Here is a 27,933-nt window from a genome sequence, read left to right on the forward strand (position 1 = left end):
TTTTAAACTCTTTAACATCACCTTACATTTATTAAAGAAAATACAATATCTAAAAAACCCACACTTGAGTAAGAAATATTTTAACAGGAATTAAGAAAACAACATTCTGGTTACTAGTAACAAAAATACTGTCTTATATGGAGTTTCAAACCAACAGCTTTGCATAAGTTATTTCTTCCTTCCCTTCCAGGTGTTCACATGGTGCAAGACAAACTCGCCTACACTTATCTTTTCCAAAGTTACAGTTTCATGACAAATATTCATAGTAGCAGGGCCCATGATAAAGTGCTCAGTAATAAGACTGGCAGTGGTAGATCTAGATCTGGTCTATACCTGTTCCAGTGTACTTTGTTGGATCCTAGTCTTTCCTTCCTGGAAAAGGGACTCCAGTTTCTTTCCCCTACACTCCTCCTTTCCTCTGCTGGTCTCCTGAGGTTGTTCTGTAAACTTGGGTACTCTTCACCAAACGTTCTTTCATTATGTACACATAGGTCACATTTTTTTTCCTGTTTTAATTTTAAAACTACAGCTTGAGTTAAAACACGTGCACATATCCTTTGTCCATATTTTTGAAGAACTGAGGTATAGCATGAAGTTCATTTGTATGTTGCTGGTAATAAAACATATGGAGGGGAAGAATGCTCATCAGGATGCGTATGATCAAGGAGGTATCTTTTCAGAGAGGACGTCACCAGGCTGGAAGTCAGTCTGAATGGAAAACCACTGGGACCAGGGTATTTTCTGGTTAATTCATTTCAAATTGAAAATAGCCACAGGTCAGGCTTTTCCAGTCTCTCTACTGTTATGATGTTGACGCGAGAACTCCAAATTACCTTTTCATCACAGCTGTAAAGGAGACCTGCAAAAAAGAGGCTGAATTGAAGCTATTTCATAGGTTAAAACCTGTAGTTTTGTAACATGTTAACAGTCTCAGGGTGAAAAAGATTGGCAGATATGCCTTAGCTAGACAGAGAAAAGGAAAATTCAGGAATTAAGGCCATGTATTGTTACACATTCTCTTCCTGTTAATTGATACACTTAAATAGTCTCAAGGAAGTGATGCAAATCCCATAACTTCAGTAATTTGGAACTAGACTGGACAAAACCCTAGAAATATACAATACAGTATACCACTCGCACCCGCTCTACATCTCTCTCTCAGTGCCATTATCCACTTGTCCCAGTGCCCGAGACACACAACTACCTGAATGAAAAGCAAGTAGTGGGGCTGGGAGGAAAGGGGAAAGCACTGCATAGTCTCATGGTTCTAAGTGGACTCGTCACCACTCCTACTCAACCAAACAGCAGCTGTAATCCAAAGTGCTTTAATATTTGATTAACAGAGGGACTGCACCTTTTTCTTTGAGATATAGACCCAGCGCAGTCAGCCATGTTTCCATCTCCTTCAGGCTAAACTACTGCAGTGTACTGCACCTGGCATAGACCAGGAAGGGCACATAGAAGCTTTAGTTGTTTTAATACACAGCAGCCCACTTCTATGTAAGGCAGACTAACAAAACCACATCACCAAAGTGGTCCATGCTCTCCACCAGTTCCCCTTCAAAAACCTGAACTGCTTCTAGGTTATAGTCTTTATAACCTTCACCTAGCTAGGATTTCTTAAAAACTCAGAGATTCTCTCTTTCTGTATCTTAGCTGCAATCAATGAGGAGATTGTGGCTGTCATCTCCAAACTGAAATTCTCAGGAGGTTTGAAGCAGGGTATTCTCAGGGGTGTGCCACTGGCACTTTACCCTACCACTGGACAGCAGGGTAGGCCCAAGTCTGACTACCCTTAGGGAACAATGTAAAAATAATCTCACTAGATAGGCTGTTGTTACTGAGGGAGGGGCCTATCAACATTTGCCCTAGAGACAGGCAAGAACCACATCTAAGAAAGAAATGAATAATGAACAAGGAATGGAAATAATGCTATTATTAATTAGGTGTTACAGCTCCTAGATTCTAAAGCAAGGCCACCATTAGAAATGTACATATATGTTTCTATCTCCAATTTCTGTGAAATAAAAGTCCAGACTTAGTTTGTTGTGTGGTTTTGAGGACAAAGTATAATCACTGGTCAACATAACCTAGAGCAGGAAAATTAGTAAGCCAACTGATACCTGGTGTGGTGATGTGGTTGTTTTTTTATTTGCTTGTTTATTCTGTGTGTAATTGGCCTTTTTACCTCTGGGAGATTTTATCAGGTTGGTATTTGTCTTGCCTAATAAGTAAACAGTGTTATGAAGAACACCCTCTGATTTAAAATGCAAGTAAGATTTTATTTTAACACAGTCGCAAAAAATAATATTTTTGGATCTTTTCCCCCCTAAAATAAAAATATCTTAAGTGTCAGGAACTCAGAACTCATGCCCAATCCTGCAACCACATTGTGCGCATGTGTAGTGGAGAAAAAAAATAATCAGTGAAATGTTAAACATGTTGCATTAACTTGACCAAAACAGCTCACAGCCCAATGTGAATTATCATAATAGCATATTGTGTGTACAAGCAAACACAAACGTAGACCTACTAAGGCATACAGGGCAATCATCTCCAGGTTTTCCCCACTCTTTTTTTCCCATATGATTAGTATTAATTTCTAAATATTGCAGTAGTGCCTAAAGACCCCAATACAGATCAGAGCCCATTGGGTGAGGAAAAGGACTGAATATATAAATAAAATAAGAGTGATGGAGACACAAAAGGAGAGTACAGTTAAAAATATTATATATATATACACACACACACACATATATACATACACACTATTAATATAGCTAGGATTCACGATGTGACGGAGAGACTGCCGAGACTCATCAAGCCCTCGGATCGCTACCCCTTCCTGCTTCTCCACATGGGCACCAATGATACTGCCAAGAATGACCTTGAGCAGATCACTGCGGACTACCTGGCTCTGGGAAGAAGGATAAAAGAGTTTGAGGCGCAAGTGGTCTTCTCGTCCATCCTCCCCGTGGAAGGAAAAGGCCTGGGTAGAGATCGTCGAATCGTGGAAGTCAACGAATGGCTATGCAGGTGGTGTCGGAGAGTGTCGGAGAGAAGGCTTTGGATTCTTTGACCATGGGATGGTGTTCCAAGAAGGAGGAGTGCTAGGCAGAGACGGGCTCCACCTAACGAAGAGAGGGAAGAGCATCTTCACAAGCAGGCTGGCTAACCTAGTGAGGAGGCTTTAAACTAGGTTCACCGGGGAAGGAGACCAAAGCTCTCAGGTAAGTGGGGAAGTGGGATACCGGGAGGAAGCAGGAGCGCGTGAGAGGGCAGCGCTCCTGCCTCATACTAAGAAAGAGGGATGATCAGCAAGTTATCTCAAGTGCCTATACACAAATGCAAGAAGCCTGGGAAACAAGCAGGGAGAACTGGAAGTCCTGGCACAGTCAAGGAATTATGATGTGATTGGAATAACCGAGACTTGGTGGGATAACTCACATGACTGGAGTACTGTCATGGATGGATATAAACGGTTCAGGAAGGACAGGCAGGGCAGAAAAGGTGTGGGAGTTGCACTGTATGTAAGGGAGCAGTATGACTGCTCAGAGCTCAAGTATGAAACTGCAGAAAAACCTGAGCGTCTCTGGATTAAGTTTAGAAGTGTGAGCAACAAGGGTGATGTCATGTTGGGAGTCTACTATAGACCACCCGACCAGGGGGATGAAGTGGATGAGGCTTTCTTCCGGCAACTCACGGAAGTTACTAGATCGCATTGCCTTGGTTCTCATGGGAGACTTCAATCACCCTGATATCTGCTGGGAGAGCAATACAGGGGTGCACAGATAATCCAATGGAAAATGGAAAGAGAGCAATACAGGGGTGCACAGACAATCCAATGGACAATGGAAAGAGAGCAATACAGGGGTGCACAGACAATCCAATGGACAATGGAAAGGGTAGGGGACAATTTCCTGGTTGCAAGTGCTGGAGGAACCAACTAAGGGCAGAGCTCTTCTTGACCTGCTGCTCACAAACCGGGAAGAATTAGTAGGGGAAGCTAAAGTGGATGGGAACCTGGGAGGCAGTGACCATGAGATGGTTGAGTTCAGGATCCTGACACAGAGAAGAAAGGAGAGCAGCAGAATACAGACCCTGGACTTCAGAAAAGCAGACTTTGACTCCCTCAGGGAACTGATGGGCAGGATCCCCTGGGAGAATAACATGAGGGGGAAAGGAGTCCAGGAGAGCTGGCTGTATTTTAAAGAATCTTTATTGAGGTTACAGGGACAAACCATCCCGATGTGTAGAAAGAATAGTAAATATAGTAGGCGACCAGCTTGGCTTAACAGTGAAATCCTTGCTGATCTTGAACACAAAAAAGAAGCTTACAAGAAGTGGAAGATTGGACAAATGACCAGGGAAGAGTATAAAAATATTGCTTGTGGATGCAGGAGCGAAATCAGGAAGGCCAGATCACACCTGGAGTTGCAGCTAGCAAGAGATGTTAAGAGTAACAAGAAGGGTTTCTTCAGGTATGTTAGCAACAAGAAGAAAGTCAAGGAAAGTGTGGACCCCTTACTGAATGAGGGAGGCAACCTAGTGACAGAGGATGTGGAAAAAGCTAATGTACTCAATGCTTTTTTTGCCTCTGTCTTCACGAACAAGGTCAGCTCCCAGACTGCTGCACTGGGCAGCACAGCATGCGGAGGAGGTGACCAGCCCTCTGTGGAGAAAGAAGTGATTCGGGACTATTTAGAAAAGCTGGACGAGCACAAGTCCATGGGGCCAGATGCGTTGCATCCGAGAGTGCTAAAGGAGTTGGCGGATGTGATTGCAGAGCCATTGGCCATTATCTTTGAAAACTCATGGCGATCCGGGGAAGTCCCAGACGACTGGAAAAAGGCTAATGTAGTGCCCATCTTTAAAAAAGGGAAGGAGGAGGATCCTGGGAACTACAGGCCAGTCAGCCTCACCTCAGTCCCTGGAAAAATCATGGAGCAGGTCCTCAAGGAATCAATTCTGAAGCACTTAGAGGAGAGGAAAGTGATCAGGAACAGTCAGCATGGATTCACCAAGGGCAAGTCATGCTTCACTAATCTAATTGCCTTCTATGATGAGATAACTGGCTCTGTGGATGAGGGGAAAGCGGTGATTGTGTTGTTCCTTGTCTTTAGCAAAGCTTTTGACACGGTCTCCCACAGTATTCTTGTCAGCAAGTTAAAGAAGTATGGGCTGGATGAATGGACTATAAGGTGGACACAAAGTTGGCTAGATTGTCGGGCTCAACGGGTAGTGATCAATGGCTCCGTGTCTAGTTGGCAGCCGGTATCAAGTGGAGTGCCCCAAGGGTCGGTCCTCGGGCCGGTTTTGTTCAATATCTTCATAAATGATCTGGAGGATGATGTGGATTGTACCCTCAGCAAGTTTGCAGATGACACTAAACTGGGAGGAGAGGTAGATACGCTGGAGGGTAGGGATAGGATACAGAGGGACCTAGACAAATTAGAGGATTGGGCTAAAAGAAATCTGATGAGGTTCAACAAGGACAAGTGCAGAGTCCTGCATTTAGGACAGAAGAACCCCATGCACCGCTACAGACTAGGGACCAAATGGCTTGGCAGCAGTTCTGCAAAAAAGGACCTAGGGGTTACAGTTGACAATAAGCTGGATATGAGTCAACAGTGTGCCCTTAAAGAAAAGGAGTACTTGTGGCACCTTAGAGACTAACCAATTTATTTGAGCCTAAGCTTTCGTGAGCTACAGCTCACTTCATCGGATGCATACTGTGGAAACTGCAGAAGACATTATATACACAGAGACCATGAAACAATACCTCCTCCCACCCCACTCTCCTGTTGGTAATAGCTTATCTAAAGTGATCACTCTCCTTACAATGTGTATGATAATCAAGGTGGGCCATTTCCAGCACAAATCTAGGTTCTCTCACCCCCCCCCCTTTTTTTTCCCCAAAAACCACACACACAAACTCACTCTCCTGCTGGTAATAGCTTATCCAAAGTGACCACTCTTTCCACAGTATGCATCCGATGAAGTGAGCTGTAGCTCACGAAAGCTTATGCTCAAATAAATTGGTTAGTCTCTAAGGTGCCACAAGTACTCCTTTTCTTTTTGCGAATACAGACTAACACGGCTGTTACTCTGAAACCTGTCAGTGTGCCCTTGTTGCCAAGGCCAATGGCATTTTGGGATGTATACGTAGGGACATTGCCAGCAGACTGAGGGACGTGATCGTTCCCCTCTATTCAACATTGGTGAGGCCTCATCTGGAGTGTCCAGTTTTGGGCCCCACACTACAAAAAGGATGTGGAAAAATTGGAAAGAGTCCAGAGAAGGCCACCAAAAATGATTAGGGGTCTGGAGCACACGATTTATGAGGAGAGGCTGAGGGGACTGAGATTAATTAGTCTGCAGAAGAGAAGAATGAGGGGGGATTTGACAGCTGCTTTCAACTACCTGAAAGGGGGTTCCAAAGAGGATGGATCTAGACTGTTCTCAGTGGCATCAGATGACAGGACAAGGAGTAATGGTCTCAAGTTGCAGTGGGGGAGGTTTAGGTTGGATATTAGGAAAAACTTTTTCACTAGGAGGGTGGTGAAACACTGGAATGCGTTACCTAGGGAGGTGGTGGAATCTCCTTCCTTAGATATTTTTAAGGTCAGGCTTGACAAAGCCCTGGCTGGGATGATTTAGTTGGGGATTGGTCCTGCTTTGAGCAGGGGGTTGGACTAGATGACCTCCTGAGGTCCCTTCCAACCCTGATATTCTATGATTCTATGAATATTAATAACTTTTAAAATGCAAATATAAGTGTCAATTATTGCCATAAGCCCATCACAGCTATTAGTCCACCAGCTTCTCACAGGCTTTACAGCAGAGGTGGGTATTGAGGATGGATTTGAAGGAGTCAGTATGGCTTTACAGATCATTTCAGAGAGGGGATTCCCTGTGTCTGAGGCAGCATGAGAGAAGACAAAGAGTTATAGTATAATTGCTACTTTGCAGACTGGAAAAACGAAAAGAGAGGTTCACTGATGTGCCTAAGAACAAACAGTTAGCACGGAGTGGAATTAGAACTTTCAAATTCTTGTCTCCCAGTCCCTGGTACAAATCATTAGCTAATGCTTATGTGTTTGCCTCTGACTTCCAGTGTACATCAATCTCAGTGCCACTGAAATTCAAATGCCACCTACTTCTTGCAATATTTGTCCAAGGATCTCCTGGCTCTGAATGCATTTCCTATTTGAAAAGGAAAGAAAAAATTACTTCAGTGCAAAGCATAAATAGTTTCCTACTGTCTCATCTCCCAGGGAACTCTACCTGTCTCTCTCAAGACCTAACTTCCCTACTTCCTGCAGACCTTCGATCAGAGCCTCCCACAGGCCTAACCTACTTCCTGTAGTTCCTTTTTCTGAGGCCCAATTGTTCATCAGGTTAACATCTGATCCCATTAGTATCACCCCCTCAGATTGCGGGCTGGTAATTATGGCACAGATGGAGCCAGCCCTACTTCCCTTAAAGGGCCAGTCATCCCAGTTACCCTGTGGTAGTGGTACAAAGATGTTATAATAAATATGGAAACATTACTATTATAAATTATTGTGTAGTGTTGTCCTATGCTCTGTTACATGTGAATTTAGAAACAGTCTAAACCCAGATACCTATATATTTTTACCTGTCTATTTTGGTTGTTATGACCACTGTGAAATTGCCTTCAGTATTAGGCAAGTACGTTGAAGGTACAATTACATAATTCCCTGCAGAGAGTCTGCACAGTTGGCTCACTTCCTGTGAGTAGCAATGAGGTACACAGCTAACCAGTGGCTCCAAGTGCAGAAAAGAACAACTCTGTGGTTTCCAACTGTCATTAGGCACCTGAAGAGATTAAAATAATTTCAGATCTCACACCTTTAAAACAAATCAGTGTGGTCCACAAATAACCCACCCCTCCAAATACACGCCCTATTTCATAGAGTGATCACGGTTCGCTCACGGTCACTTATCAGTTGTCAGGGGGGAAAAAAAATTGTTAGGGGAGAAGGGCAGGAGAGAGTCAAGCCCAATTACCAAGCTTGGGTCTTAGTCACCAAGCATGCCCAACCATTTGCATCTGTGTAAAAATGAAAAAAAAATCCACACATTTTAAAAAAAAGCGTATCATTTAACATAGAGTTACCTGGCTATAGTCTTAGTGTTAAATAAAACCCTTCAAACATTCAGAAAAATCTATAAGTACTGGCTGCTGCATGACTTCTAAACCGGAATATGACAAGGGTTCAGTGGAACCAGAAATTTGGTTGCTGTGCTATCCACTCCTGCATTGTTATACCTACTGTACCTGTGAACTAATACAGCTCAAATGTCTACTTGTATTGGCCCAAATATAATCATTTATAGGGTGCATTTCCCTTCTCCAAGGTAAGAGGCACCTGAATAAGTGATGGATTTGTTTCATTTACAAGAATCAACTAATCTGACTGACTGGGGTAAATCATACCTGGAAGATATGAAACCCTATTGGACGACACTTGCTATCTTGACAGTGCTGGCGGAGGGTGACTTTCATGCTGCGCTCTTCTGTTCCTGCAGGGACGGAGAGGGGAAAGCAGGGATTGGTATGGAAGGAGTGGAAGTTCCTGCTACCTCCAGCACTTTGGCCGTTTTTCCAGCATCCCTGTAGCTGCACTGTCTCCCATTCACCTGGTGGGAGCTCTTCACAGAGGGCAGCATCAGTGGGTGGTGGTTTTATCTCACTATCAAATGTAAGAAAGAAAGGGAAAGTAGTGTACAAAAGGTGAAAGGTTTCCATGACTGCAATTCACCATCCTTAGTGCTCAGCTGTCAAAATATGGACAAATACCAACAATGAAATAAGTGTCAAGAAATGCAAACTCTTACCAGTCAAGCATTCCCATTAACTGTTAATTCAATGCCAATCATTGCCACATATAAGTCTAATTAAATGCAAAACCTGAACATTTGTGGAACAGAGAAAATAAATAACAAAGTAAAAATTAAGATCTCTACAGCACCTTGAATCTGGCCACATTGCACAATGTAAATTTAAAGTATAAACACATTAAAATATGTATTTAAGACATAGCAATAGAAAATACAACACGCTGCATTAGTTTATTGATTAAATTTATCTTTTGAATTTCCTAACATTGATGCATTTGGTTTCTTAACCTTAATGTTCCATGAATTTACATTTTTGCATTTAATTTCCCTAGAGTCCCCCGCCCCCGCAAATAGGGCAAGGAGAAAAAGAAAGAAATATGAAAACAATGTAGCTCTCTGAGGCCTTCCCCACCGCCCACAAAGCTCCAGGAAACATCTACCCTGGATGAAGTGAGCACACCACAGACCTGTGCAACATCCAAAATGTACTGATGCCTGCAGTAACTGTGCAGCAGTAACATTCTTGTGTAAAACACACCATACCTTGTATGAAGTATATTCTCCACAAGGTACACACCGCAAAGAACTACACCAGTTCACCTCTGAACAGTGTGCACTTCTTCCAGACACTGGGGCTCTCTTGGATCAAAAAAAGATTTAGGTGGCCACCCCCCCAGGTCCCTTGAGGTACTACAGCAGGGGTGGGGAATCTTTTTTCTATCAGGGACCACTGATCCACATTAAAAATCAGTCAGGGGCCACACGCAGCTCTGGGGTGGGAGCAGAGGCTCAAGCAAGTGGTCGCGGCTCGTGGCTTCCCCTAGGCTTTGGGATGGGGCCAGAAATGATTGGGCTGCGGGAGGGGGTGAGGGCTCTGGCTGGAGGGCTGAAGGGTTTGGGGTGCAGGAGGGGGCTCTGGGAGGGGCAAAGGGGTTTGAAGTACAGGAGCGGGCTCAGGGCTGCGGCAGGGGTTTAGGGCGTGGGCTCCGGGAGGGAGGTAGGGTGCGGGAGCAGGGCCTGACCTGGGGCAGAAGGTTGGCGTGCAGGAGCGGGTTTGGGGTGTGGGCTCCAGTCGGGGGAGCGCTTACCTCAGGAGGCTCCTGGTTGGTGGCGCAGCAGGGCCAAGGCTGGCTCCCTGCCTACCCGGGCTCTGCACTGCTCCCGGAAGCAGCTGGCATGTCCGGCCCCTAGGCAGAGGGGCCAGGCGGCTCAGTGCAGTGCACACGACCAGCGCCCATTGGCCACAGTTCCTGGCCAATGGGAGCTGCGGAGCCAGCATTGGGGGCAGGGGCAGCATGCAGAGCTGTCCTGATTGCCCCTCCACCTAGGGGCCACAAGGACATGCCGGCGATCCGGCGCTCATGGCTTCAGCCCAGTGGGGGGCGGGGGGCGCCAAGGCTCGGGGCTTTCGGCCCATGGCACGGAGACTTGCCGCAGGCCAGACGAAATGAAGCAGTGGGCTCGAGGTTACCCACCCCTGTACTACAGGAAGGACTTCAAGCATCTCCGAGACCCCATTCAAAGAGCCAGAAGAGGTGCCCATTATACAGCCACACTAATTACCTGAACTCAAAAGATTTAGCACCTTCTTTACATGTACCTCTCCTAACCATAGTTCAGGTCACAGCAAGCCCTCGTAAAGGGCATAAGGCTTTACATAAACTGTCAACAGGGTTTTTGTGGGATTTGCTACTTCTCTTCCTTTTTGAACATACCTGAGGCAGATTCTTCCTGTTGAGAATACACGAAGCAGGAAGTCGCTCTCTGCATTCTTCAGAAAGGTGCTAGGGACAATAAGGTAATAACCAGGGGCAAGGTCACAGCGGAGATGTACTTCTCTGTCATAAGAATGACAAATGGTACCTACAACCGGAGGAGCAGAGAGGGTCTTTGGTAGGTTAAAGCGCCTCTTCTCCACCTAAAATAGACACATAATGTAGCATAGCATTGTAGGAAAGTTGACAAGATTATAGCAAAGTTAAATGGGGTCAAATATTCAGTCAACAAACCCCAAATCCATAGTACCACAAGTGTGTGCTTTGCCATCTGGCAGACCATGCAAGTATTATTTCCAAACCTGTCTCAAAGGGTCAGATTCAGGATCACACTCATGAGGGTGAGCAATTCGGGGTGGGAAAATGAAAGCTGCTTCCCCCTTCTTGTGCTCTGGAGCAGTGCTGGACAGAATTTCACTGGGGACTGTAGTCCCTTCTCCCACATAGCTTCCCTGCGGAAGTTAATGCCAGTAAGTGGGCAAGAAAGGGTGAGATGAGTATAGGGAAATGGTCCACCATCTATGCATCAGCCAATGGAGCAGACCACACATATAGCACATTATACCATCTCAAAAGGTCACAGAACATTCCTCTGGCATATTTATCCTGGGCGTTCCCAGGAAGAATTCTGTCCCAGCTAGAATTGCTCTTGGGGGCATCAGTTACAAACCAGCCCCATGCAGAACCGAACCAGCATGCCTCAGGGCAGAATTTTGCCCAAAGGAAACACAAAATTCTGATACACTGTTGTGTTTTCATTCAGATTAGATTTACCCAGAAGCCAACATGGTCAGACTATAAACCATGGGAAGCTCTCATTTTTCATGCAAAGTTCAGTGGTGCTGAACATTGCTCATGTACAATAGCTACTTTTTCAAACAATCACTTTTTTGGAAATCTCATGTAGTCTCAGGGCAGGTTAAAGCTCAGCACCTACCAGACTCTGAGCACATTTTGTAAAAGTGAGCAACTGTTATCAAAAAAAGTGAAAACAATTTGTTTTAATTTGCTCTCTTCAAAACAAAAAAAAGGAACAGGCTGGAGCAAACCAGGCCCAGACTGAAAACCTGTCTACCACATTTCAGCTGAAATTAAACGTTTTCAGCGAAGGGCAAACATTTTAATTCTTTCACAATATTTTAGGTACAACAAGTGTAACAGAGATCTGTGGGGAATTAAAGGAGATTAGGAGAAAAATACTGTTCATATTTTGAGTTAAAGCGTTTGGCCTGAGCATCAGTAAAATAAGCCTTCATCCACTACTAATTATGTTCTTGTTTACGAAAGTAATTAAAAAGAAAAAAGTTGTTAGAAGATATTTTCATGGTGCAAATTAAACTTGGAGGTGAAATAATATTAATGAACCCAGGGGCACTGATCACTGTGCAACGACAAGCATAAACACACATTTCTGAAGTTTTTGAACACCTCGATGATAGCTTGAGTACGCAAAAATAGAGTTGCACAAAATTGTAGCTACAAATGAGTAGAATTATTTTCAGTTGCACTAGACATTTCTGAAATTAGTTTTTTTCCTATGCACATTGTGTTGTATTCTGGGTACACACATTATTAGACAGAGTTTAACAAACTAGAAAGAACCCAGAGAAAAGCAACAAAAACAAGTAGGGTGGTAAAAGGACTGACCTATGAGAAAAGATTAACAGAGATTTTAAAAGATTAATACATATATAAGAGGTGATAATTAAGGGAGGGACATAACAGTATACAAACATGTGAAGGGTGTAGACACCAAAGCGAGAGAGGAACTTCTTAGGATAGTACAAGGGGGTTGAACTAAGAGAAAGGAGTTAACATTAAGAAAGGGAAAAATTATCAGGCAAATCTTTCTAATACTGCAATGTAACTGACTGTGTGAACAGTCTCCAAAGAGAAGTAGTGGAAGCTTCATTGCTTAGAATGTTTAAAAATAAACTGAATAAAGCCCTGGTATATGTACTATAGGCAACGATCCTTCAATGACCCTGTGAGATGGGAAGTCTCATCTAAAAGGTCTTTTACACCCCTGACTTCCATGAACAATGGACTCATGGCATTGCAGTAACAAATGAATGACTATGTCAGATGCTCCTGTTTTTCTGGAAACTTTTCTTCTTGGCCCAACTAGAAGTTTGAAAAGTTACCCCCAATTACCTTCCAGACATGCAGTCCCACAGCCTGGTAATTCTGCCCTTGAATGCCTTCAGTCAGAGATGGACCTTTCTCTGCTAAGTGGGTCAGATTCTGAGTTCTTCCAGCCCAATCAGCACAGTACTTCCTGGGTTTCTGCAGAAGAGCAATGCACACCTCACTCTGCTCACATATCCTCAGCCAGAACTTGGGGTTCATAGGGAAGCTGTTGTTGTTACGGCAACCACCTGCAGACTGGCCTTTCACCCAGGATCCACAGAGATTCCGAGTATGACTCAGCACTTTCTCTAAGGAAAAAAAACAGGTACCACACATCAGCAATTGGAAACAATTCATTTTTGTGGCTCAAGAGTCTCCAGACTGAAAGCAGTCCTGTGGCAGGGCCACTTTCTATGAGCTAATGTTCACGGCCAAGATATCCCAAGAGGTATAAAATCCAAGTCAGAGTGGGAAGCTGAAGAACTTTATCCTTAAAGATCATATGCAGACTATTTCTACAAATCTGAAACCTCAAATTTGTCTCCCAGTTGGAAGAGAACATTACAGGGCTCCCCAGTAAAACTGTCTTCAGGAAACGACTAACTCCCACACCAAGGGGGCAAACATAGCAAACAATTCTTTAGTCTGGGGGAAAAAAAAAAAAAAAAAGGTTTAAAAACTCCTGTGAAATCTCCTTCTTTCCTCCCAGCAGCAACAGACACAGGAAAGGCCTACAGCAGGGATTGGCAACCTCTGGCATATGGCCCATCAGGGAAAGCCACTGGTGGGCTGGGACAGTTTGTTCACTTGCAGCATCCGCAGGTTTGGCCAATCGCAACTCCCACTGGCTGCGGTTCGCCATTCTAGGCCAATGGGGGCTGCGGGAAGTGGCGGCCAGCACATCCCTTGGCCCACACCGCTTCCAACAGCCCCCATTTGGCCTAGAACGGTGAACTGCAGCCAGTGGGAGCTGCGACAGGCCGAACCTGCGATCGCTGCAGGTGAACAAACCGTCCTAGCCCACCAGCGGCTTTCCCTGATGGGCCGCGTGCCAAAGGTTGCCGATCCTGGGCCTACAGGTTGGGAAGGAAGAGAGTAAAATACTGGTATTTCTGCTTTTAAATATTTTGTGTCTGATACTGCAGCAAACGAGGACCATAAAATAACCTACATAGAGATCATCTCATCTGCAAACGTAGGCTGATAAGAACTTTACAGCAAGCATAGGTCAGAATTCCAATTCTCCATAGATCATCTTGAGGTGGGATGAAGGAGTAACTGCGACACCTACACCTCTGGGGGTGTGGAGGAGCAGGAGGAGGAGAACTTGCTACACTACTTAATGTAGCAAACAATCTGTATTCCACAAAGCACCTACTTCACATTTAAGCACGATTTAATACTTTGGTGAATAGGAATTTACTTACAAATATGTTTACATGTTTTGCCAAATCAAGGCCAAAATGCCTCCTACTGGTCTTTCTCTGGAATAAGCACAGAATCATAGAAATGAAGGGCAGAAGAGACCTTAAGGAGTCATCAAGTCCAGCCTCCTACACTGAGGCAGGATTAAGTATATCTGGCTCCATTCCCCAGGTTTCTGTTCCTCTGGTGCTGTTCAGATGACCCAATTCAGAACCAGATTCTCCCCATGTGTGCCAGGGAAGGTGAGAGTTTGAAGATGGCATGAGCAACTTATCTCCCCAGGCCTCAGCTACTGCACTGTTCTCCAGACAACCTAGCTTGACAGCTTACACTTCTGTTTTACCCCTTCGCTGCCTGCAAGCTGGACTCCAGCTATCACTCCCAAACCTCCTGATGTCTGGGCTGCATGGAGTATGCACTGAAACTATAAGGGCTAGAAACATTTTTTTAAATGATGAGATTTCAGAGCATAATTCTATAGCAGGCAGGTTAGCTCTGCAGCAATCTCCACAGCCTCAAAGTACATGAGTCCCTAAGCTTTGCATAAGCATTTTCACTTACAACTCTTAAAATTATTGGCAAATAAGGAAGAGGATTTTTCCAGTAAATCAGAGAAATGTAGAAAAAGAGAAAAGTTAATAAGAAGTTTAATTTAATTACCCAGTAGACACTAGTTCTGTTCTCCAACCTCTCCCAGAGTACGCATTCAGGGCATACTCAATAAAATTTGGAAAACGTTTTGGAAACCACAAAGGTCTAGTGTAGAGGGGGACAAACTACGGCCTGCGGGCCACATCCGGCCTGCAGTACCCTTCCCTGTAGCCCCCAAGCTCCTGCCAGGGAGTGGGGTCAGGACGGGATGGCTCCTCTGCAAGCCTAACTCCCCCGCAGCGTGGTGAGCGGGATGGAGGCTAGCCCTTGACCCCTCCCCTTCTACTCCCCTGGCTCCCTCCCTTGCAGTCACACTTACCTGGGCAGCGTGGCTGCAGCTCCGGCCGGGCAGCCCGGCTATAGTGCCGCCAGACCTGGTGCTCCAGGGCGGCACAGTCAGGGGGAGTTCGGGGGGGGAGGCTAGGAGCAGGAGGGTTGCAGGGATCAAGGGGCCTGGGCCCGCTGCTGGGGACAGGGGCAGAGCAAGCCAGGGCCCCCCTCCACCTCCAGCATGCTTGGCCCCTGTCTCCAGCAGCCAAGCCCAGACAGGGAGCGAGCCCTGCCCGACTGCCAGGGAGAGCAGCCAAACAAGCAGGGGAAACACACAGGGAAAAGGACTGAGCCCCCTTTCCCCCACTCCACAGGTAACGTGGGGCAGGGAGAGCAGGGAGGGTTGGATGGGGCGGGGGTCCTGGGGGTGGTCAGGCGGTGGGGAGCAGTGGGGATTGGATAGGGTACGGGCATCTGGGGGGGGAGGGTGGTCAGGGGGCAGAGAGCAGGGGTGTTTGGATAGGATGCAGGAGTCCCAGGGGGCAGTCAGGGGTGGGGAGCAGGGGGGGGTCGGATGAGGGTGGGAGTTCTCGGGGGCTGGAATGGGGGCAGAGGCCAGGCCACACCTCACTGTTTGGGGAGGCATAGCCTCCCCCAGCCTTCCCTACCCTGCCATCCATACAAGTTCTGTACCCGATGTGGCCCTAGGGCCAAAAAGTTTGCCCACCCCTGATCTAGTGCTAAACAAGTCTAATTTTGGCCCTTTTTAATTCAAATCAGACTTCCCCATTAAACTAATCTGACTTGTTACCAATAGTCCCTTTGTCCACATTGTACCTGTATAGAGGCTCTGAAGCTGTCCCTCTTCAGTGACTGGAAACCCAATGGTAATCTCATCAAACTCCTTGAAAAACTCCTCCTCCTCAACCCAGAATTCTCCTTCCTGGATCTGGGAAAGCAATTCTGAAGCAACTATTGGATCCAATTGGCTCCACCCTTGACCACTGCAAATAAATGCACAAAAGTCAATGTCTAGGCTCTTTGCTCACACTCCCAATAGAGTTCTACAAAAATCTTCTACAAAAATTGCTTCGTGAGGGAAAAAACGGTATTTTTTCATTTTACTATTGTGTTCATCCATACAACATTTCCTCTAGCTATTAATCAATTGGGACTGGAAACAGAAATTATAGATAGGCAATCTCCTTGCAGGAAGACCTAGAAACCAGCTACACCAGAGAGTAAGGGATTATGGAACATACTCCCAGGTAAAACAAATAGTTTATTTGCAATGAATACTGAACAATGTGCAAAGTATTTGTACCTTTGTTTATCGTTTAAAAAAAAAGCAGGTGTTAGAATTTGTGCATGATGGAAAGAGGAAGTGAAAAACACAACTCCAAACACAAGAAAGTGGTTAAACAAATAAAATTAAATATGGCTGTTTTGGAAGGTTTTTCTGGTGCCACTTACTGAGCCCCTTACATCAGCGACACACCATTTCCATAGAGCAGTAGGGCAAGACCTTTTTAGCATGTTGGCTTCAAAGTTACTGCAAGTTGAAGATGTGAGCCACAACTAATTATTTAGGGTCCTACTAGTTGCTGGGCACCTTCAACTCCCATTAATTTTACTGAGACTGAAAAACATTCTGCACTTCACAGAACAGGGTACTACAGCTTTAAGTTCTTTGAGGCAAGGAGTGTGTGTCTTCCTTTATGTTTTATGTGGTGTCCAGCACAACACTAATTTTTAAATTAGCCTGTCTTTTTCTCTATGCAGTGTTGCTGTAGCTGTGTTGGTCCCAGGATATTAGAGACAAGGTGGGTGAGGAAATATCTTCTATTGGACCAACTTCTGTTGGGGGGAGAGAAACTTTTGAGCTTACATAGAGCTCTTCTTCAGGTCTGGGAAATGTACTCAGACTACCATCTTTAAATACAAGGTAGAATGAGATGGAACAGATTGTTTAGCATAAATAGTTCATACATATTTCAAGGGACCACTCAAGTGAAGTGGCCCGATAACATACCTTTCCTGTCACAAAAAAAAGAAAAAGAATCTGGGGGCAGGGAGTTAAGTGGATTACAGGTAACAACGATTTAGGTCAGTGGTTTTCAACCTATGGTCTGCGGACTATGTCTAAGGGGTCTACAAAAGGTGACTATGAAAATAAAGGTTTCAGAGTAGCAGCCGTGTTAGTCTGTATTCGCAAAAAGAAAAGGAGGACTTGTGGCACCTTAGAGACTAACAAATTTATTTGAGCATAAGCTTTCGTGAGCTACAGCTCAAATAAATTTGTTAGTCTCTAAGGTGCCACAAGTACTCCTTTTCTTTTTATGAAAATAAAATTTCAGATCCAGAAAAGGCATTTTGTTTTTCTGATCAATCAAAAGTATGTAAATATCCCCACCTACAGATCAAAACCTGGAAGTGTTCTCATTACCATATAAGTCCACTGTCTAGCACCCTTTCTCGTGCTGTGTCAAATGCCATGCTGAGCATGTGCAACATGTATGGTTGAATTCTGTTCAGTCAGTTTTCAGTCTTCTAAGAGGTCTATGGGAGGGGTCCACAGACCACAGGTTGACTTTCCAAAGGAGTTCACAACTCCACTCAAAATACGTGTAGGGCTCCGCAAATTTTAAAAGGTTGAAAACCACTGACGTAGGTGAGATAAGACCACCACTATGCTCTCAGAAGAACTCATACAGAAATATGATAAAAGACGACAAGCCCCATATCACCTGTGGGTGAACACTTTTCACAAAGCGATCACTCTATATCTGACCTCTCCGTCCTCATCCTCAAAGGAAACCTGCACAATCCCTTCAAAAGATGAGCCTGGAGCTTAAATTCATACATTTTCTAGATATCAAAAATCACAGACTGAATTGACACTGCATTTATGGCTTATTACAACAATCTGTAATCCAATTAAATCCCCACCCCCAAAAAACATATTTCCTATCAATGTATCATGTATTTGGAAATCAGAATTGCCAGACCCAAAACCCCAAAAAATCAAGACCACAAGAACCATAATGTTGTATGCTGAACTCATAAAAAGGTTCTAAGAAATAAGGCTACCGTACTCTGCAACTCTCCTCTGTTGTAGCCTATTAGGAATACTACTCTGTAATATACACACACACACATTTTGTGCTCACACACAGTAAATATCTTCATCTTTATGGTAGTACCTTAAAAAGAGAGTATTCTAAATGAAAACAAGCCACTTACCCTTCCCTCCAGCGTCCTTTCCAACACCGCCTCCCCCAAGGGTTTCGTATCCGTAGCAAGATGATTTCGTTGCCCGAGACTCTGGAGAGATGAAGCATATCTGAGACAATAAAGGCATGAAATTCTCCCAGTTCACTGGCACCTGTACAGGAAAGATAACCATCGTTAGGAGGTAGAAAACTACCCAGCATTCTTTTTCAAGGCAAGAGGAAGTAAACTCGCTATCCCCTGTGAAGGAGATTCACTTTGTACTGAAGAAAGTTGCTACAAGTCAACTGCTCTGCCTGTGAACACAACGGATGAACATGCAACCCACCCTGTACGCAGAGACAAATAACTGCCTGGTTTATACATCTATGATTAGAAGAGTGAAGAGAAATGCTGATCACCAGAATCCCTAGAAACATGCTAGTTAGCTTTGAGTATCCATAGACCAGTGGTGCTGAAGCACTACTTTCCCTTACTTTTTCCCTTTTATGGGAAGAAAAAGACACACCTGCCATATTTAAGAATCTCTGGAATACTCATATTACCTTGCCTGGAGCTGAGGACTGAGCAACTTATCACACATTGTTCCTTCAGGTTCATCAGTCTCCTAAATACCATCTTCTCCAAAACTTTACCAGTCCTCTCTCTTTCCATGCTTCTTCCAGGGTCTTTTAGGATCCATCTCTCAGCTAGACCTCCAGTCAAGTCAACTAAAGCATCTGCCACCTGCCCTGCCCACAACTGCTCATAAGACCCATGCACCCTATAAAAACAAAAAAGAAACAGTGGCACATATTTCAAACTTAAATGAACATCATTTTGGCTTTATTTTAATCACACATATGTCCCCGTTGGGAGCCTGATGTTAGTATGACATAAAAGGTGCCACTGCAGCGATGAAATATTTAGGCCATCAGACACCTCACGTATTCAGCAAAGTATCTAGGTGACAGCTGGTGCCTCTGCTGCGATTCTGTGACGTACCAGAGGACCTTGTCCAGATGGTGACAGGTTTGTATGACAGTTTCATGACAAGTGGACACACTTCGGTGTAACAGAGTGTTTTGAGGTGAAGGTTGGGCTCCACCAGGGATCAGTGCTTAAACTATTAGTATTCATAACTGTGATGGACTTCATAAGTAAGAAAATCCAAATAGGTGGTGGTCCAAAGTTGATGTATGGAGACCATATTGCACCCATGGCCGATAGTGCAGAAGATTTGGTCCAGGCAATTGATGCCTGGAACAGGAAACTAACAAATTATGGCCCCAAAATGACTAAAGAAAAGACTGAAGTCATGTGGGTAATTCACCCGGGACCAAAATAGATGAATATTAACATTGAGGGCCAGCAACTAAATCAGGTTTCTGCATTCAAGTACTTTGGTGGCTGGTTAGCAGCAAACAAAGTAGTCAACAGTGAACTGTGCGCGAGACAAAACTGGCAAAGATAGGCGGTGTGATTTATGACTACTTAAGAGACAACTATACAAAACTTTGGTAAGATCAGCTCTTCTCTACAGATCAGAGAAATGGGTGACCGAAGAGAAGCATTTGAGAAGACCTGAAGCCACTGAAATGAGATGTTTGAGGGCAGTGAAAGAGCTGACATTTCTGGAACACACGTGGAATGATGACATCAGGAGTGAGACTAAGGTCTGTGGTATCAGACAGAAGCTGCAGGAGAGGAAGCTGAGACGGTATGGGCATGTTTGAAGGATGGATAAGGGAGTCCAAACTAGTCACATTGAAATAAGGTGCTATTGGGCTGTTCGGAATACAATCCTGTCCTGATAGTGCTTATCACCTCCAGAGAAAGGGAAGTGCCTAGAAAATGTAAAAGGAAACTTAGTTTGATAGCATCCTGTCTGGCAAGAACTCACTTATCAATAGATGGGATGTGAAATCCTCACGTCTGTATTGTTTTGTCATTATAGTTCCCACTTTGCTATTGTTTGTCTGTATAATCTCTGTCTGGTTCTGTGATTGTTTCTGTCTGCTGTATAATTAATTTTGCTGGGTGTAAACTAATTAAGGTGGTGGGATATAATTGGTTACATAATCATGTTACAATATGTTAGGATTAGTTAGTTAAATTTCAGGAAAATGATCGGTTAAGGTATAGCTAAGCAGAACTCAAGTTTTACTATATAGTCTGCAGTCAATCAGGAAGTGAGTGAGTGTTTGGGGCGGAAATGGGAACAGGGAATGGGGGTAGGGAAATTGGAATCATGTTTGGCTAAGGGCAGGAATGGGAACAGGGACACAGGTGTAAGGCTCTGTGGTGTCAGAGCTGGGAAGGACGACACTAAGGAAGGAAACTGAAATCAGGCTTGCTGGAAGTTCACTCCAATAAACATGAAATTGTTTGCAACTTTGGACTATGGGTATTGTTGCTCTCTGTTCACGCGAGAAGGACCAGGGAAGTAAGTGGGTGAAGGAATAAGCTCCCTAACAGGAGACATTTGGGACTAGAGTTCACAGGCTGAGAACAAGAGGATGGCCGAGAAAACAGCCAATAGACGGTGTACGGGAGGATGAAGTAGATATGGAGTGAGCGTTGGACCAGCAAACCTGGAAACACTGATCGGCTACCTGACTCCAACTAGATGGGAAAAGGGAAAGAAAAATAAGATATCACACTGCCTTATGGAAAGCTTGATACAATCCTTTCCTGTACAGAAACTGCTCACTGCTTGTCATTTGCATCTCATCTTTAAACTTTCATCACCCTTCATGAAGCACAATATAGCTAGTAATGTTTAAAAAATAACATTTCTAACATACCTCCCCTTAATATATTCTTTGTTTGCTAAACACAGTCAAACTAGTTTTTTCTCCCAGCTGTTTCATTTTGTGGGGTCAGGGACGTTGTGTTATTATTTGCGGTAACTACAAAGCAGAGTGAATGAACACACTGAAAGAATACTAAGCCAGATTCATAAAATTTCTGTAAGAAATGGTCAAAATAACATTTGCCTGGCAAACCCACAGTAAGAAGAAAAGGTTAATGTGCCAAAGGTGCCTTGACAGAAACATGTACCTTAACTTCAGCCTATCTACTGCTAGCTGAGTAACTTCACCTTAAAAGGTGTTTGTCCTCTGCTGGGGGCTAAACAAACCCTTCTCTAAGATCTTGTAACTGTTTGGTGTCCTTCTTATCCAAAGCATTTGGTCTCTGAACTGCTTTGTCGGTCTACACTGTATACTGGGCTGAGATCGTATTTTGCTGCTTATTTTATAAAACAATGGCCCCACTGCCAGATATAAAACAAAACAACAACAATAATAATATTCCAGGGTCCATAACTCCTGATAAAACCAGCAAATGAGTGGCAAGGGATGGTTAGACAGAAGTATGCAGGAAAGAAATATTCAGGGCCTGAGCCTCAACTAACATAAGTTGGTGTAGCTTCATTATTTCAGTGGAGCATCATAGATTTTCAATAGCTGAAGATCTGTCCATTGATGTCTATCTTAAAATCTTCTCAAATAATGCACCAGGGAAAACTTTATTTCAGTCTTACTAAGCTAGGTGATCTGCAGCTAGTAGCTAGCTGAGCATCACTGCAGTCTAGCTAGCTGAGCATCACTGCTGGGTCATTATAAAACTCTTATTTTTTTCACAATTCCTTTCAGTAAGAAAATCTCACCCTGTGTGAAGGCGGAAATGTATCTGGGTGATCCAGGATAAACATTGGACCTCTACAGAATCCAATATAGGAAAAACTCTGGAAATTATCAGTCTATATACAGGTTTCAGATATAAAGAGCTCAAGTCCTAGAGAGGGCTCTGGAAGCCCACATGGCATGAAATCCAATCAAACAAAGCACTATGTAGAATATGTGCTAGTCATTACTGCAATTTAAATCTCCTCCTCCGATGAAGTTCACTTACTTGGCATAGACCTTTTCCAGTAAGGGAAGCCAAAACACATCTTCTGTCTGACACTGGGAGAAGCAGAGTTTACCCCCAAGGCAAGGCAGGCGATCATCAATGGTTACCTCCACCCAATGTCCAAACTGCCAGACTTGACAAGTGAAACAGCCTGTGTACGTCTCATCTGTCCAGCTGGGCTGACCTGGAGGGATTACCTGGAAGAAGACAAGACAATATTAGCAAAATCAAGACAAACAGGGACTTTCTTTTGAGGAAACCACCACTTAAAACCTGGTCAATTCCAGCTATTCTACATCATAGCATAGATAGAAATAATATGTCATAACATCAAAGAGTAAAGACAGAGCATCAGAGTACATCTTAGAAGTTTCACTGAGTTGGAAAAGACTAGGGGGAAAAAATATTAATGGAGCATACAGGAAAATCTGCTAGGACATAAAACATTACAAGAAGCTGTTCTATACCTTAGTTAGCAGGTATTTACTCTTCTGCAAAGCAACACAGGCACACAGGAACCAACAATCTCCCAAAATCCCTTGCTTCACTTGCACCTCCTGTGGATTGTCTGAAAACAATTGAGGAGCAGAACAAATTTCCTAAAACAAAGCAAACGTTAAGGTTAAATCCTGTATGATAGTCTAAGCCAAACAAGCTATGTTTTGTGGGATCGGATGGCTCACAAGACAATTAACACAATAAGGGACCTTTCGTTCTTGTTTGAATACAGTACAGGTTACCACTAATTGAGAGTTGTTACAGTATGACTATTCAGTAGGTGACCTACGTGAAATAAGACTGGTGAATCTCAGTCCAGATCTTGGTAGATAGATTCCATCATCAATAATACATTACTATTGATAATCTCAGCAAAGAGACAAGAAGTGAATGAACAGAGAGAGAAATAACCCACTCCCTAGTAGTTGTGCAGGTCACAACTCACAAGCAAGGTTGAGGTACATTAGCAGGGCAGCATGAGATACAAGCTATGAGAGAATTCAACATCCCAGAACAAAAAAACCCACCCTTGTCTGGCCACGCAAAACTCAGTTTGCCATTGCTAAGCAAGCTATTGATCTAAACCGCAAAACACTTTTTCTTGTAAACTTTACAGCGGGCAGAAAACTGAATGAATTAGCCCTGAGCTGCTGCTTTGCTACTTTTCTCCTTGGCTAGCTGAGCCCCACACTTTACTCTGGGAAATATGCTTATTAGTTATTTGTTTTACCATATGGTCTAGGAGCCCCCGTCATGGATCAGGATCCCATTGTGTTAGATGCTGTAGAAGCAAAGATCAAAAAGGTAGTCCCTGCTGCAAAGAGCTTACAATCTAAATATACAAGAAACAACAGATGAATACAGAAGACAAGGGAATACAAGGAAACAATGAGACACAACAGGTAGTGGTCTCAGCACACCAGCAGCTTGTCAGGTTTTTGTCAGTAAAGAAAAGTAATTAGATAGCTTTGCAGTATTTATGGTGTGCTCCTTCCAAGCATGGGGGCAAGCACAGGAGAAAGCATAAAGGTGCTAGTTTGAAAATTTAACAAATGGGCTATGGAGATTGGCATCAACTTTTCAATACTGAATGAGAGATTATTGTGGGGGGATAGGGTGGTGATAGGGCATGAAGGCCTTCGAAACTGAAGACAAGTAACTTATGTTTGATGAGACAGAGAAGAGGAAGCTAGTGGAGGGATTCAAAGAGAAGGGTGACATCGTCAAAGTGACAAACAAGAAGAATAATCTTTGCAGCAGTGTTCTGAATGGATACGGGAGGGGCAAGATAGCATTTGTCAAGGCCATAGAAAAGGATGTTGCTGTAATCAAGATGTGAGCTGATGAAAGCCTGCATGAGAGTTCAGCTGTGTGGATGGACAGGAAAGGCCGTATGTTTGAGATGTTGTACAGAAAGATTGGGCAAGATTTAGACATAGCCTTGACGTGAAGACCTACAGAGAGGCCTAACCTGAAGATGATACCCAAGTTATGGTCCTGAGTGACAGGCAGGATGGTGGTGATGTCCACACTGACTGAGAAAGGATGGGATGGGGGGGGGAGAGACTAAGAGCTCTGTTTTAGCCATGTTGAGTTTGAACTGATGGCTAGACATCCACAAGGAGACTTCAGAGAGATAGGCCAAGATCTTAGTCTGGACAGAAGGGCAGGGATCTGGAGTAGAGAGGTATACCTGTGAGTCTTTAGCATAGAGATGGAGTTGAATTTGTGTTTGCAAATCAGATTATCTAGGGATAAAGTGTAGAGGAAGAAAAAAGGGGAAATTAAACAATACTTTGTTTTTTTAGAAGGCCATCAAGTTATCACATTGACCACTAGTGACAGATTCCTAAAGGGAAGAATCACAGGTGTCAGACTTGCTGGGTAAACACATTTGATACACAGAGTACTAAAGGCTCTCAATCAAAGTGGCCAAAGATACAGTTAGCCCAGCAACCATAGCACACTACTTTTGTCATTTTTGTATTTCAGAACCATACAAAGAACTAGAAACAGTAACTGAACACTAAGTCATCCCCTTGTTAATGGAAAGTCAAATTTTGCTAAACCATTAAGCTATCCCATCTCAAAACTCACCTGAGGTCTCAGCCAGGAAATCTTCCCTCTGAATTGTGAGAGTGGGGTGGAACAGTTAAAAAAGAGGGAGGTGTCGCTTGCTGGAAATGTGGGGTCTTTGTAAAGATTTTCTTTTGTAGCTGACTGCACTCTGTCTCCCAGCATTTTCAACACAACTGAAGCTCTGTCGGCCACTCCAAGACTTTACGTCTCTAACTGAAATCTATAATATAAATTAAAATGAACCAGGAATCATAACTTTGGGAGTGGGTGAGTGAGGCTGATAAACTCATAAGCGAAAAGTCACTAACCGTTTCCACTTAATCGCTTGAACCATATTAGCTGAAATTGTATTCAAAATCAGTTGTTGGCCCTGAAGAATCCAATACTGCAAAAAAAGAACACATCAAACTGTCTGAGTGGTTATTACTCCTGAGGGCATTCTGCCCCAAAAAATTAAAAATTCTGTGCACAACATTTTAAAATTCTGCAAAATGTATTTGTCAATAAATAAATGCAGAAGCTCCAGCATGGCAGTGAGGAGCACAGGCCAGTGGCTGTATAAAGGTGGGAGATCACCCTACAGCCTCCCCACCCTCGGGACATGGACTCAGTGGTGAGGCTGCACCTGACCCTGACAGAGCACAAGGCCTGGGCCTACCCCAGAAACACCCTGGGGCCCTTCCCCTCTGTGCCAGGTGCCCAGGTGTGGGGCAGGCAGGCCCAACAAGGCAGGATCCAAGTGTGGAGAGGCTCAGTGGATGATCTAGGTGTGGGGGGATCTGGATGCACAGAGGCTCATGGGGTGGGGTGTAGGGGCAATGGGACTCTGCAAGGGCTTCCAGGTGAAAGTGGTTGGGCCTTAGTGGAGGGGTCTGGATATGGGGGTCTCAGCAGGGGGATCTGAGTGCTGGGGGAGCGGGGCTTGGTCTGGGTGCAGCTAGTTGGGAGTCAGTGGCGTGGGGGCTCATCAAGGTGGGGGTTTGAGTGCAGGGAGCTCAGTGGGGCTGGTCTGGGTGGAGTGGTGGGGGTCCAGAGGCAGCGGATCCGAGTGCAGGGGAATCCGAGTGCAGGGGTTGAGGTTCAGTGGGGTGTGGTTCAGGTATGGAGGTTCTGTGTGTACGGGGTGAGGCTTGGCAGGGGTGTCTGAGTATGGGAGGTCCCGGGTATGGGTGTCTGGGGTTGGGAGGATGGGGGAGCAGCTCCCCATACAGTGACCTCTCCTCCAGCAGCTGAGGAACAATGGAGGCTGGAAGCAGGGGAGGATGCTGAGCTTTCTGGGGGTGGGTCTGACACAGCCCCAGCCACTCCTTGCAGGAGAAGAGGAAATTCCACCCTCTCCTGCCTCCAGCACAGCTGGGACTAGCAGCTGATCCCAACTCAGGGTAGGAGCCACTGGTTGGGGTGTCCCCAGCCCTGCGGTGATTTACCTCTCCACTGGCTGCCCCGGGTGCCTGAAACCATGTACCTGTGCAGCTGGGGAGTGGTGTGCTCTTGGAGCTTCCCTTTGCTTCCCTATCAGAAAGTAATTTTTCTGCAGGGAAGCAAAGAAATCTGGGGGGAGACTACATGAATTCTGCGCACGCACAGTGGCGCAAAATTCCCCCAGGAGTAAGTTATCCCAGTGCAGCCTGACACCTTCTTCTCTTATAAGTAATCTCACCATTAAATGACAGGCCAGACAGAGAGAAGTATGAAATCGAAGTAAACCTCAATGTGAGTAGACACCTGCTACTGCTCAGGATATGATCTCACAAAGTATTTGGAGCAATACCCACTCCCCTCTCAGTCATGTCCTGTTAATCCTCCTCTCTACACATCCCTGGCCAGACGCCTCCCCAGAGTTTTTCTCCTAAAACTTCCAAGACCCTTCCCCAACAAACATGCCAACCCAGCCCCAACCTTCACAATCCCCCCTCAGACCAGTCCATCCACACACATTCCCCAGAGACCTGCCGGCCTAGTTTTTTCTTACTCAGTGTCCCTCACAACTGTCCTCCCAGATCTTTTCCCCCCTCCCTCTCAGAACCCTCCCTCTGTCCCTCCCACCCAGATTCTTCACCCCCCAGTACTTGCCTAGACCCCTCCCCAAATCCCTCCCTCTTCCACACAGCCACTCCCCCCCCACAGCCGCTCCCGGACACCTGCCCCCGCGACCTCTCCCCCCCCACAGCCGCTCCCGGACACCTGCCCCCGCAACCCCTCCCCCCGCCCACAGCCGCTCCCGGACATCTGCCCCCGCGACCCCCAGAGCCGCTCCCAGGCACCTGCCCCCCTGACCCCTCCCACACTCCCGGACACCTGCCCCCACGACCCCACAGCCGCTCCCAGACACCTGCCCCCCCACAGTCGCTTCCGGACACCTGCCCCCGGGACCCCTCCCCCCCCACCCGCTCCCGGACACCTGCCCCCGCAACCCCCACAGCCGCTCCCAGGCACCTGCCCCCCTGACCCTCCCACACTCCCGGGCACCTGCCCCCGCGACCCCTCCCCCCCCACAGTCGCTCCCGGACACCTGCCCCCCTGACCCCTCCCACACTCCCGGACACCTGCCCCCCACAGCCGCTCCCGGACACCTGCCCCCGCAACCCCCACAGCCGCTCCCAGGCACCTGCCCCCCTGACCCTCCCACACTCCCGGGCACCTGCCCCCGCGACCCCTCCCCCCCCACAGTCGCTCCCGGACACCTGCCCCCCTGACCCCTCCCACACTCCCGGGCACCTGCCCCCGGAACCCCCCCCCCACAGCCGCTCCCAGGCACCTGCCCCCGGGACCCTCCCCCAGCCACTCCCGGACACCTGCCCCCGCGACCCCCACAGCCGCTCCCAGGCACCTGCCCCCGGACACCTGCCCCCCCCCGCTCCCGGACACCTGCCCCCGCGACCCCTCCCCCCCCACCCGCTCCCGGACACCTGCCCCCGCGACCCCTTCCCCCGCAAACCATTCACATCCCCTCCCTTCAGGATTCCTGCCCCGGGCTCTCAGCTGCCATCCCGGGACCCACCCGCTGCCGACCCGTTACCCGGGCTCCATTCCGCCCGCTCTCCCCGGGCCGGAGACAGCCGACAGGACCACCAGCCAACCAGGAGCCAGGATCGGAGCACGTGACAGC

General features: G+C 45.8%; 1 protein-coding gene across 5 annotated transcripts; it reads right to left on the reverse strand.

The window, feature by feature from the left end:
* CAPN10 (calpain 10) lies at positions 1–27,907 on the reverse strand. Of its 5 annotated transcripts, XM_048865323.2 has the most exons (15): positions 27,826–27,905; positions 25,133–25,209; positions 24,843–25,044; positions 22,715–22,846; positions 22,248–22,444; positions 18,896–19,113; positions 18,363–18,504; positions 15,957–16,123; positions 12,798–13,081; positions 10,584–10,786; positions 8,668–8,720; positions 8,465–8,550; positions 7,643–7,842; positions 7,161–7,206; positions 1–859 (listed from the first exon to the last, which is right to left on the reverse strand). In XM_048865323.2, the coding sequence occupies exons 3-15, from the start codon at positions 24,984–24,986 to the stop codon at positions 830–832; spliced, it is 1,902 nt and encodes a 633-aa protein (XP_048721280.2). In that variant the 5' UTR covers positions 24,987–25,044; positions 25,133–25,209; positions 27,826–27,905; the 3' UTR covers positions 1–829. The 5 variants fall into 5 exon arrangements, with proteins under 5 accessions (XP_048721280.2, XP_048721278.2, XP_048721277.2 ...); XM_048865321.2 differs by having other exon boundaries at positions 8,465–8,720; positions 27,844–27,907; XM_048865320.2 differs by having other exon boundaries at positions 8,465–8,720.
* Positions 27,908–27,933: the final 26 nt, after the last annotated feature.

This window comes from Caretta caretta, chromosome 9 (genome assembly GCF_965140235.1).
Source record: "Caretta caretta isolate rCarCar2 chromosome 9, rCarCar1.hap1, whole genome shotgun sequence".
In the NCBI taxonomy this organism is placed as follows: Eukaryota; Metazoa; Chordata; order Testudines; family Cheloniidae; genus Caretta; species Caretta caretta.

What these genes read in the sequence shown, in the direction of transcription:
- CAPN10 (XM_048865321.2), bottom strand. Translation starts at nt 24,986, where the DNA reads ATGCTGGGAGACAGAGTGCAGTCAGCTACAAAAGAAAATCTTTACAAA. An exon ending in TTTCCTGGCTGAGACCTCAG is followed by an intron (nt 22,847 to 24,842) that starts GTGAGTTTTGAG and finishes GCTTTGTTTTAG; the next exon opens with GAAATTTGTTCTGCTCCTCA. An exon ending in GTAAATACCTGCTAACTAAG is followed by an intron (nt 22,445 to 22,714) that starts GTATAGAACAGC and finishes GTCTTCTTCCAG; the next exon opens with GTAATCCCTCCAGGTCAGCC.